The sequence below is a fragment of the Callionymus lyra genome, chromosome 2 (genome assembly GCF_982586985.1).
Source record: "Callionymus lyra chromosome 2, fCalLyr1.hap1.1, whole genome shotgun sequence".
In the NCBI taxonomy this organism is placed as follows: Eukaryota; Metazoa; Chordata; class Actinopteri; order Syngnathiformes; family Callionymidae; genus Callionymus; species Callionymus lyra.
In genome coordinates this window covers 44743312-44755647 of record NC_141819.1, presented here as the reverse complement: position 1 = coordinate 44755647, position 12336 = coordinate 44743312, and the positions used below count along the sequence as shown (strand labels likewise).

At 39.3% G+C, this 12336-nt stretch overlaps 1 protein-coding gene across 2 annotated transcripts in view; it reads left to right on the top strand.

Moving 5' to 3' along the window:
• Nucleotides 1-12336, top strand: part of tle2a (TLE family member 2, transcriptional corepressor a) — a 37290-nt gene continuing 24954 nt past the window's right edge. For both annotated transcript variants that reach the window (XM_087785454.1, XM_087785453.1), the window contains exon 1: nucleotides 1-363. In XM_087785454.1, coding sequence (XP_087641580.1) covers nucleotides 340-363 — 24 coding nt within the window. In that variant the 5' untranslated portion in view covers nucleotides 1-339. The remainder of the gene's footprint in view (nucleotides 364-12336) is intronic.

The window sequence follows — 12336 nt, the reverse complement described above, 5'->3', positions numbered from 1 at the left end:
CTGAGTTTCTCCCTCGAACTCCACCGCCTGATCCAACTGGACCTACACCGCAGAAGAACCCGCTCCAGGTCCACGTCTGCTGCCGAGCCTCTCCAGGACACCGAGGAAGCCTTGGTTGTGTCGCCGGCGTCTGAGCTCGCCTGCCTGCTGCGGTGCTGCTGCGGTGCTGGAAGTGAGACCAGAACAAAGAAGACTTGAAGCTCAGACTAGCTTCTCCGGAACCACTGGACCCGGACTGGATGCCTGTCTGAGCCGGTCTACTGTCGCTCGCTTCTAGTCTGGACGCTCCAGTCTCAGCCCGGAGTCAGGAGGACGAGAAGAAAGGGAAGGAGGACCAGGATGTTCCCTCAGAACCGAGCACCAGTAAGTCTTGAGCCTTACCGGCGATGCTAATGTTGGGTCGTGTTTGTTCTCTTTTGTGCTTTTGTGCGTCATTTTTAAGTTGATAAGTTGGGGTTCAGGAGGCCACACGAGCAACTGAAGACCCAGCCCAGCCTTGAGAAGAAGTTGAAATAAAAAGATACACGTTGCAGAAAAACAATCTCTTATTAAGAAGTAAACGTGGATGGATTCATACAAAAGAGTAGTTGAAGAACACCTAAGTATCAGTGCTGCACAGGAACAAAAGCACAAGGTAAATATTGAAATGGCAGGAAGTCATTTAAGCCTGTGTTGCCAGTGTTTTTAAACACAACAGTGTTTTTGTGGCAGCAGTATAGAATGATAGAATGTCATTAAATGACAAAAAATGAGCACTAGAAAAAAACAAGCAGCAATACATGTAAAAGATTACAGATTAAGATAAGTTACCGCTCTCTCTCACCATCACCTTCCATTCAGAAATTGAACTAGTGTTTGGAAATGGATTTGAAAAAAGACAATGAGAAGGAAAAATAATAATAATTTTTATAGGTATTTATCGTGGCCTGACAAAGGGTGAACGTGGCCCTAGAGGCACCCTACTATACCTAAATGTTTTTTCTTAAAATGCCAACCGGATTATATCCAGGCTTGGATTCTAGTTCTCCATAGAAAACTGTACCTGACCTAGTTGATCAGTACATCGAAGTTCTGCAATTTCAATTGTGTGCTTTTTATATTAAACAATAATGATCCTCTCCTGGTGCCTTTCTGTAACGTTCCATGTTACACCGACTAACATGGCCATAAAAACAAAATTGGCAACCGCCTGGGATCAGTGTGAGGTTAAGAGTAACGCCTGTGCTGCGCACATTTTAATATGTTCTAGTCCAGTTAGGTGGAGAGCTTTTGGAGCGCTGAGATCCATAAAGCAGGGTCCTCCAGCTGTGTGAAGTATCAATTAAACCCTGCTCATTTGCCTAACCCTCATCTCCAGGCTCCAGTGTGGCCCTCCCCCACCCCTGACTGGGGTCTTCACATTCATGCATGGAGACCAGATTAGCAGGAGACTTTACATGTGCTGGTGTGTCATTCAAATATGGATTGAAGTAACACAATAAAGCAGGTGAGGAGGTAGTATGGCCTTATTTGCATCACCACCATGTGTGGAGCCCACAGTTCTGCTTGCACTTCCTCTGGAGTGAGCTCGCCCAAGCCTGTTGGAGAGCTGCACACAAAATGTGTGCATGTGTGTAGAAACATGTGTGTAGTCACGCTGACTGCAGGCAGGTTGAGCGGGAGGCAGACCCCTCTGTGGCTATGTGGTTAACAATGTAAACTCAACCCCTCTTATCCAGTCTCTCCTCACTTGTGTTCCTCCGAGACACCCGAACCACATCTGAACCTATATGAAAGCGTCCCGTGGTACGAGGGGGCCGAACATGGTGGGCTCCAGTCGAGTGTTAGGCCAGCGCCCCCTTTCTCTTCATCCCTGCAATGATGTAGCAGAATACACAATCTTATGGTCTTCAGCACGCACGTGAAGCAAGTGTTTAGTGTGTCTTTTTATATGTACTGTATATTGAACATATTTTGTTAGCTTTTATTAGAGGTTTGAGTGAAACCTACTTCCTGAATAAGTGTTCTGTGGGTTATTATTGGCCTTCTTTGTATTATAAATCAACAGACTGCCGTCTTATTTTTAGATGAAGCAATAACTCGCGTTACTGTTTAATATCTTGCTAATCAGTGTGACAAACAAATCTTGAAATGCAATGAAATGGGTTCACTGTGTAGTGAGGGAGCAGAAATGAAACTGGAAAAAGGTACTTTGTACTTTGGGTTCTTCTGTGATGCTAATGGAGAAAGATGCTATTCATCTACTGCTATATACACACTAAAAGCCACTAATTTTACAAAAACTTTGAACCCCGCGGCTTATACAATGATGCAGCTAATCTATAGATATTAACTGGCGTCTGGAGGCGATCTGGAAAGAAGAGCCTGAACAAGGCAGAAGAGATGATGAGCAGAGGAAGAATATGGGAACAATAGCTGAATATCAATTGCTGAAAGGGCAACTAAAATTCAAACATCACTCATTTTCTACTCATAAGCGTTGGGATTGTTTACACATTAATATGTTTCTTTTTAGAGTTTTGGGCAAAAATGTAAGTCAATTAAAAGGTAGCGATTGGCTAAAAAAGATACTTAAAAGCATCCATTCTGCTCGTCTGTAAATCATCTTGTATTGAAACCTCAACAAGTACAATTGTTCCAGAAAAATATAAATAAGTTTATATTTTACGCTATGTACGTATGTGGCCGACGTTTAAAGAATAACAAATGATATAAACCAGAAGTACTCTGGGTAAATCTCGCAGGCGCTTCGAGTGAAGACAGTAGACTGTGTTTGCTCTGGAAGTGCTTGCAATGTTTACCTGGAGTACTTTCTACTGTTGCAAAAGGGTGAAGCCCATTATTGCGTCATAGTGGGCTTACCTCTCGAAATTTGAATATTGGGTGAACTATCACTTTAAGCATTGCTAATTATCATAACAATGTTTTGTACTGTATATTTACTGCAGTTGTTTAACTGAGTCATGTTTTTTTCCCTTTCTTATGTAGTGAAGCACTATGTGACTCTGAAGGGTTATATATGTATACATTAATATACATCATAATCATCATTATTATATTATTATTATTACCATCATTTCAACAATGCAGAATACAAAATAAAAGGACATTAAAAATGAAATGATTTGATGATGATGATGAACTTAACCTGATGCTCATTTTTAAGCATTATTGGAGAAACGCTTTGAAACATTTAAATAAAATTCCCACCTTTATACCAATACTTATTTAAAAAAAAAACTCAGTTAGCCGCATCAGAGGGCTGAAAGAGCAGCATGCGGCTCAGGAGCTGCGGGTTGCCGACCCCTGGACCACACCTAATGTTTTTGCTGTTTCTTTGATAGGTTTGTTTTAATTTTTCAGCCTAACGGTGGCTTGCGTCACAGCTAGTGAAAGCTCCTTGGACCTCCTATTTAGAGGTAACGGTAACAGATTCAAAATACAAATGTAACTATTCTCCATATCTCCAGACATTTTACCTGCTCATTGAAAATGATAAAACTAAGGAATGGCTTTCAAGTTAATTGTCCCATTACTTTTTTTTCCCTCAAAAGTTGGAGACGCATATAGAAACTGTTGTAATACCAAAACTGTTCACCTCTCAAATCTAAGCTGAACGTCTGCAGTTAAAGCACATCTTGTTCGTTTAATTTAAGGTAAGGTAAAACTTTATTGATCCCTCAGGAGGTCTCCTTTGGGAAATTGTTTAATTTCAAACGCGTTGTAGTGGTGTATAAGTGCAGATAATTAAGTCAATATGCAATATTTATGGCCCTGACTGTATGTTTGTGTGTGTATTGAAATGAAAATTAGTCAAAAACATTGTGAAAATACTAAGTCTATCACCTTTTTAACATTTACACAAAGGCTCTTATACAATGTTTCATGCTGTTATTCGTTACCATTTTATTTTATAATTTGACCATTTAATTTAGTGCCTGTTCAATATTTTCACACATATCCGCAACAGTATGAAAGAAACCTAAACTCAATTCAGATGGCCTCAAGGTCAGAAATCTCACTGCAATTAGAAAAATACAAAACTTCGTAAACGATTCTGTGTTTGAACTACTATTGGACATGATCGTTTCCTGGAGGTACACTAAGGTCTTTATTTAGTCCGAGAGGATTAATTATAGTAAACCTGAATGGTGCACCTTATCTACCCACGACTTAACCCTTTAAATAAGTCAGTTTAAATAACAGGATTTGTACGTGACCTATTGAACAACTGTTGGTGTTGTTAGAGGTAACGTGTACATTTTAGGACATTGTCAGGTCTCAGAGTAAGGTTTCAGGTTTCAGACGAAACAAACGTCCTCAGGCTTTTTATTCAAGTCGTCAGACAAAACTATATCAGATGCTCTCAAATATACAGATGACATGACAGTAAAAAAAAAAAAAGCATGATCACGGAATATTAATTCGTAACAACTGTTACTCTTCAATGTATGAATGGCAATTTGTCCCCAATTTGGTGCTCAGAAATCTTCCGACGTAAACATAACTGCTTAGACAAACATCCGTCAGACGAAACAGCCTCAGACAAACATCCGTCACATCGAACGCCCTCAAGCTTCAAAATAAAAATCTTCAGACAAAACGACATGACATGGTAAAAACAAAATGAGAATGTTTAATGCTAATCGGTCTGGATTGCTCAGTCAGTAGAGTTCAGGGCTTGGCACGAAAAAATCTGTTTCGATCCCAGAGTCGCGCTTTTATCTGGGATCTAATCTCAGTTATCAATAATGAAAAGGGCGCGAAAACGTGCAGATTTCCCAACAGGTTTGAAGTTCCAAATAGATTATTTTTATTTATTAAGACCACATGGTCGTTTTATACATGCATCACATCAGTTATATCAAGCTGGAGAAAGATAGAATAGAATAGAAAGATGGTTTCTCTCTTCTAATCATGTGATGGAAGCTATCTTCTCGAAAGGCACACTTATATTAACTTATTTTATATTTAATAAGAATATGCGAGCCAAAAATTTGAATCGAGCGCCGAGACGAATGGATAATCTTCATGTCACTACTCAGCGCTTTATACTTGTTGAACTACATCTTAAGATGTTTCTAACAAGCCACGGATGGTCTCTGTGAACAAAGTATTTGTGTTAATAACCCTATATGCAAAATATAAACATTTACACAGGAGCAGGTCTGCAATATATTTATAACGGTGTGTGATTAATTTTAGTTAAAATTAACTAATTTAAACTGTTAGTCCAGTTTAAATTCATGTTTTCATTTGTTTTTTTCTGATAGTGGAGAGAAGAATCACATGTTGTAGTTCATTTATACACTCGGAAATTTTTTGCGCGCTAAACACTGAACTTTACTGACTGAGCTATCCAGTCTGACGACGTCATGGGGACAAATTGCCATTCATACATTAAAGAATAACTGTTGTTATGAATTAATATTTCGTGGTCACACATTTTTTATTTTTACCAAGTCATGTCTCGGGTTCTGTATATTTGTTGGTGTCTAATGTCGTTTTGTCTCAAGACTTTTATTTCAAATCCTGAGGACGTTCGATTTGACGGATGTTTGTCTGAGGCGGTTTAGTCTGAAGGAAGTTTGTCTGTGGCTGTTGGTCTACAGTGTAAATGAAGTTCCTGTTCACACAGAGATGGAATTCACTAGTTCAGTAGGACTTTAATCAACATAAGTTTAGCGTTTTTATTCATGGGTCCTGCAAATCCAGTGGGGGCTGGCCCATTGAGGGGAGCCCCACTCTTGTGGACCTCGCTGTGTATGTTATTTTCTTCATATTTCATAATTCATTTATCGAATTTCTTTTTAGTATGAAAATAATCATGAACAGTGATTATTTCTTTGTAGAACTCTTCACACTGATAAACTATATTGCATTGATGCATTCTGTTGTTCCTAATCTTGGTTTGTGTCGTCATTCATCATATCCTGTTTATCCGGGGGAACTTCTTTAAGCGTACATCAGTGACGTAAGGGTAAACACAAGGGTCCATGTTCATGATATTTTGTTAGCTTGGTAAGCTCAGTTGGTAGCGTACCATATTTGAAAAACAACTTTTTTAAAAAGCTGTCACATATCTGTCTAGCTAGTCTTTCATATACTCAACTACTTCACAACGACTGTCTGCAAAATGGTTCAGCAACAACCTCATTATATTATTGTAAAGCATCTATGAGCTGTGATACATTTGCTTGTGTTCTTTTGTGTACAAGCATATATGCTCATGATCCATGCCTTCTACTTTTGTGTAAAGCAATGAAAGGTCAAGCACATGTGCTGTACACTCTTTTTTAATTTTCAGTGGGTCATATGATTAAAACTGCTCCATTTTTACTGAGCACTTCTTTTTTAGATTGACAAAAATGTCTTAAATTGGAACTGTATGCTCTCTATTGATCAATGGTTTGGCAGCCAACAAAACCTGTTGCAAATGATACTTGTGACAGATGCACAGGAAGGCGTGGGTCATTTGAGATATATTTAATTTAATGTGACTTCATAATAACGCCACATACAATCAATTAAAAACACTTTCTAAGTTTATTCTTTTTTGAGCAACCCATTTCACCATCATTGTCCCATTACAGTTTTTTCATTTTTCATGATGTGTTTTATAATTCTGTATTCTGGTTTATGCTTCTTCTTAATGGAGCCAGCAGTGCTTAGAAGGGAATAAGGATTTCTTAACAATTTTCCTAAGACCAAATAAGTTTCACTGAGATTTCTTCATCCGTTTCCTTTAGTTATGCTGTTTACACTACAAATAGCAATACCTCCAGGGCACAGGTAACAATATAGGTGCCCTTTTTTATTAAAGCGCAATTAATGTCAAAAACACTCTCTGATTTACTCACAAGTTTCAAATGTTGAAATCTTCCTCTCTAATATGCAGTAAGTCATTCATCATGATTTTGAAGTTATTACTGAAGGTTTCCCCTGTCTGAAATCTCAGTGAAAGAGCCGATCCCATTATTCGTAATAATAGGCTCCTCCTTTTCTAGCTAGCTGTAATCATTCCCCACTTTGTTGATAAAATGAGTCGCTTGGAGGTGGAGAGTTCTGGGATTGATTGTGTGCATCGACAATCCTCAAAGCATCTCCAGAAAAACGGTTTGAGTGGGCGGGGCTTACTACACATTTAAATATTTCAATTTGATTCAAACAGACACATACTGATGAGAACAATACAGGTCAAGATCAATTAAGACGCACTTAAATCAACACATTAGTTGCCCTTTTAAGTATATAACTATATATATCTTTAGATTCATTTAGGGGAAAATCCTTTGAAGTGCGTTTATGCTTTGAACTATTGTAACAGTTTATTTTGCTGTCTAACAAGAAGCAGCTGTCTCACCTGTAGTTCATGCAAAACTCTGCAGTGAGAATTCCAGCTCTAGTAGGAGGACTCGCATTTCCCGATCCAATTCCAGAGTAAAACTCTGCTTTGGCTGCCAGTTTCTTTCTAGAACCATTACACAATTCAGATTTTAACTTTCAGAGCTATTCATGGTCAGGCTCCACCTTACATCAGTGATCCGATCCAGCCTTACACCTCAGCTCGGGCTCTGAGGTCTGTGGATCAGAATCTGCTGATGGTTCCTGAACACGGTTCAGGACCAGAGGAGAGATCCTGAGCAAGACACTTCACCCTGATTGCTCCTGATGGTGAACTTGGCGCAAGTGTGCATGCCTACTCACATCAGTAAGTGTGAATGGTTGAATTTCCCCTCGCGGGACTAATAAGGGATTCTAAAAAAAAAAAAAAAAATCCTTCCAGGCTGTTGCTCCTAAGCTTTGGAACGATCTTCCACTGACTCCTTCAAGAAGCATCTCAACACTATTTGTGCCAGCTTTATATTAATTATTTTGGAGCTGCTGTGTTTGTCATCGTGTTTTGTTGACCTTTTAAAGTTTTATATTTTTAACTGTGTATTATTCTGATCAAGTGCTTTGTGACCCTGGTCTTACAAATACATCTTACTTACTTAAAGTTCCCTACCTCGCCGTAGCTGTTCAAGTGGTCCAGTGACAAGTCTAACTATCGACCAGCAGTTTGCCTACTCCATTTAGAGGACAGTGTAAAAGGTAGTTGAAAATGAACAAGGCTGAAGGGATGTCTAGTTTACACAAGCTGTTGCGGAGGTGCGTCTCTGTGGAAGGAACAAACGAGCTGAGGGGGTTACCTAATAAAAGAAGGCATCTTCTGCAATTAAGCCAGCTGACAGGCAAACTGTGATGCTTCACTAATGTGGGTTGACAGCAGGGAAATTTGAATAACGAGGCTTGTGGGAGTAAAGGGAGGAATGCAGGAGTGGAGGATTTGGGGCGATGAAAGACTGAGAAAGAAAGATGAGTTTTGCTAATGATCAGGTGCCCTCCTCCACCCCCTCCTCTTCTCTGAGAGGACAAATCATTGAGAGATTACCGGCATGCTTTTCTGGCACATGGGTGTTGTGTGTAATGAGGGGGGTGTCAGACCTGTTTCTTTTCTTTGCAATTGCCATTTCAATGCTGAGTATAATGGTCATTTTTAATAACCCAGATTTGGTCCTCAACGTCGTGTAGCAGTGATCTTACCGAGACTGATAAACTTCTAGTGATCTTCCAGGTCTCTCCCTTCAAGTGTGTTTCCCCTCTGGGGATGAATAAAGCTTTTCTATTCTATTCTGTCCTTGCTGTTGGAGTCGGAGAACAGACTGTGACAGTTTTCAGGGCAGGGCCGGGTCTAGACAGGCATGTATGAGGGGGCAGCCACAAATCTTGAGGGGGCATTGTGCCAGGCCCCCTCTTGCCCCTGCCTAGACCCAGCCCTGGTTTGAGGGGGCACAACATTTATTTGAGGGGGCCAGGCCCCTCTTGCCCCTGCCTAGACCCGGCCTTGTTTCAGGGTGTTTACATGATGATAAAGTTCTGGCCTAATTGGTGGTCTGGCTAGTGTTCTGAACCCTGTTAAGAGAGGAGGCAAACTTGTAGTTGAACAACAATTTATTTTTTTATGTTCATTTGAGTTGCTCATATTCTACAATCTATTTCACTTCATATGAAATGAAAACACATTTATAGGCCCCCTGAAAAACTTGATAATGCAATCGGGATCCTTATTTCAAATCCCATGAAGAAAAACTCCAAGGGCCAAAACACAATGGCATATCTTACTGTCGGTCCTTGTTTATGTCACAACTTTTTGGATTGTAGTTGAATGATGATGGACACCAAATGAATAAGATATTGATCATGATGTTCAGTGTCATAAGTTAAGGGCAACTAATGTGTTGATTTGATTCTCTCTTTAATTAATCTTGGACCTCTATTGAACTCTTTCCTTTTGCAAAATTCATTTTAAAATCATTAGAAAATCTGTACTGTCCACCGTAAAAAATTATGTTATGCTGAAGATGAAATCTCTTTTTTCATTACCATGCCTACTATGTGTTATTCGTCAAGCATCTGGATTTGTTACCTTGCGTCATCAACACTGGACTCTTGTACAAACAAAGCAGTGCGTGATCGCAGCAGGCTGAGATTTCAGACGGGGGAGAACTTTATGAAGTAATACCTTCCAACTTTGTCACAATGATAGACTTAATGCTTGGAGAGGAAGACTTGGCTATTTGAAACGGGTGAGTAAGTCAGGAGAGTTTGGTTTTGACATCAGTTACCCTTAAAAGTGTAGGTGAAATGGTAAATACAACCTTTAACCAAATAATTCTGTGAAATATTTGCATTTGGGTGTTGTATTTCTTTTTTTGGAATAATTCATAAAACACAGATTTTTAATCTGGAATCCTGACCAAAGTAACACGTGAAAACATTCCCCAAGCATATCTGTTCTGCACACATATTCAGTAGACATTCTGGTTTCTATACTGCTCAAGAACCACTTCGCCAAAGAGCCTTGTAGGTGTGTGGCCACAGACCTTTAAAACGTGGAAAGACTAGAAACATCACTATTGGGATATTTTTAAAATGAAGAACACATGGTGGAGTTCAGCTGACTCAGACTGCTGGATCTATTCATGACTATGAAATATTCACTTGTCCAAATACAAGAAGATTTGTTAATAAAGATAATTTTACCTCTTAAAAAAGTAAGCGATAGCAGGAGGCAGACTCTATTTATCATAAAAGTTCTGTCAAGGACCGTGGACGGCTTTACCAGAAACGGAGAATGAGAATGAAGAGATGATACAGAATCAGACATTCACATTACGTCAACCTTAATATGGGCTGTTGACACTTCATTTTAGTAAGTCAATCAACATGCTTACATTCACCATTAATAGTAGGACACTAAAATCAGGGATTCATTATTTACATTATAAATTATTACAGTGGATCTGAATTTATTAATTGTTTTGCATTTTGTTATTTTATTTTGTTACTACTGATTGATTAGTGTCAATATTACAAATGGCACCCCCTCTGGCATTTGTTTTCTCCTTATCCCTCGCAGCTGTTCTGTGCATGTTGCACAAGGTGTTTAGTCCAGATGTGAAGACCAATTTCATAGGTCCCCTCTTCTGATTGTCCCAAATGCACCACAATACAGTTATGGCCATTGCTTTGGTCTTTCATCCCCTTTATGGCCATCTTGACTCCACACCACATGTCAGCGTTGGCCATTGCGGCTACGAAGCATCCTGCAGTCAGCCAGCAATGTTGACGTAGCATGTATTCAATCCAATAAAATGCATGTGTGCCTGTAAATGCTCGTGAAAAAACAGTGGATGTGCACATGATACAAAGTCTTTCTTGTGGTGTGAGTGTGCTTGTCTGGTTGGGCTGGGTTTGCACATGGTTCATGAGAGACGAGGATGTGAGGGCACAGCGGTTAGCGGCTTGTGGTGTAATTAGATGAGATTTAAATTAAAGCTGTATGGATTTTCTCAAAAGAATCATGCATTGTTAATGACGCCCTCAAATATATAAATATATAAAATGTGGAAACATGTAGGTACAATGCTGCTTCTCCTCCTTCCCAGAGAAGCAAACTGCATATTAAAATTCTTCTTCTTCCTGCTGTCGACAGTACCCCTTATGTCCTCTCGTCATCAGGTCTTCATGTAACTAATGTGATTGACCCTCCCAGGATAAGAGTGAGATTAGATTGACTCCGTTTATATCAGATATGGCACATTTGTACCTGCATTTTTAACTGTCCTCTGGCACACTTCCTCTGGCAATTGGTGCCCGTGATGACTGATGTTAGCATGTGACTCACCTGTCTTCCACGAATGGATGACAACCATGCCAGTTACGCCAATATGCTTGATCCTTGCCCGTAAACACCTTACCACAGATTTAACCAAGCACAGTTTTAATTATATCAAAGAGTAACCTTCTTATGAAATCCCTCCTCTGCCTTACAAAACCAGACCTCCAAGATTTGTTTTGACTAAGCCTGACTGTAATTGGGTAACAAGACTTTCAGTAGATAAGCTTTTTTGAAGGGCAGGCAGACGGTCTACTGCTTATTTTGAGCTAGGATGCATTTCAGTCTGAGAGAATATCAAGGATTATCTGTTGGTACGCTCTCCATTCATCAAGGTTGCTTTGTCCGTGTTATGACCTTTGACCCAACTGTAGACTGATGCATTCAGTAATTGCATGATGAGTCCTAATTTATTTTTTATATTTTCTCATGCTAGCCTCTGAATTTCTTTTCGCAAATGGCATTATATTCTTGTTACCTCACAGTTAAGTGGACAGTCACTTCCAGGTTGACGTGGAAGTATCCATATAACCAGAACAACATACAAACCATACAAAGAAAAGAGAGTTTTGCTGCAAACCCTGAGCTGGTTCAAGCTGGATTGTTAATATCCTTCTTCTAGTTTTATTAAAAGTTGGTTCCACCTGTATGTCATAGTATAATTAAAATGCGTTTTCATTAGTATCTGAATAAAGAGCATAATACACATTACTGGACTACATATATCTCCACAAGGTTCTAACAATTGACACAAATGACCATTGAGTTTAGATGCTACTATATAAAAGCTATACTATTTCAAGTCCTTTGAGGTTAGAGACTTGCAGGTTTTGTTTTGCCAGTGTTTTCATATCTATAGATGATTAGTTGAGTAAATAGAAATCATGTCATCTTTTCAAATGGAAAAACCGCTACAGATACTAGTGGCATAGCTGAGATAGTAAAGTGGTTCGCTTGTGTCTAAGAAGTTGCTGGTTCAACCCCAGCCCATGATGGCTCCTGATGGTGAGCTCATGCACTGCATTGAGTAAGCAGAGAAAGAGCAATAAAAGTACCATTTACCATAGTTCAACAGTTCTTGGACGATCTACTCGTCAACGTTTAAATATTGACTA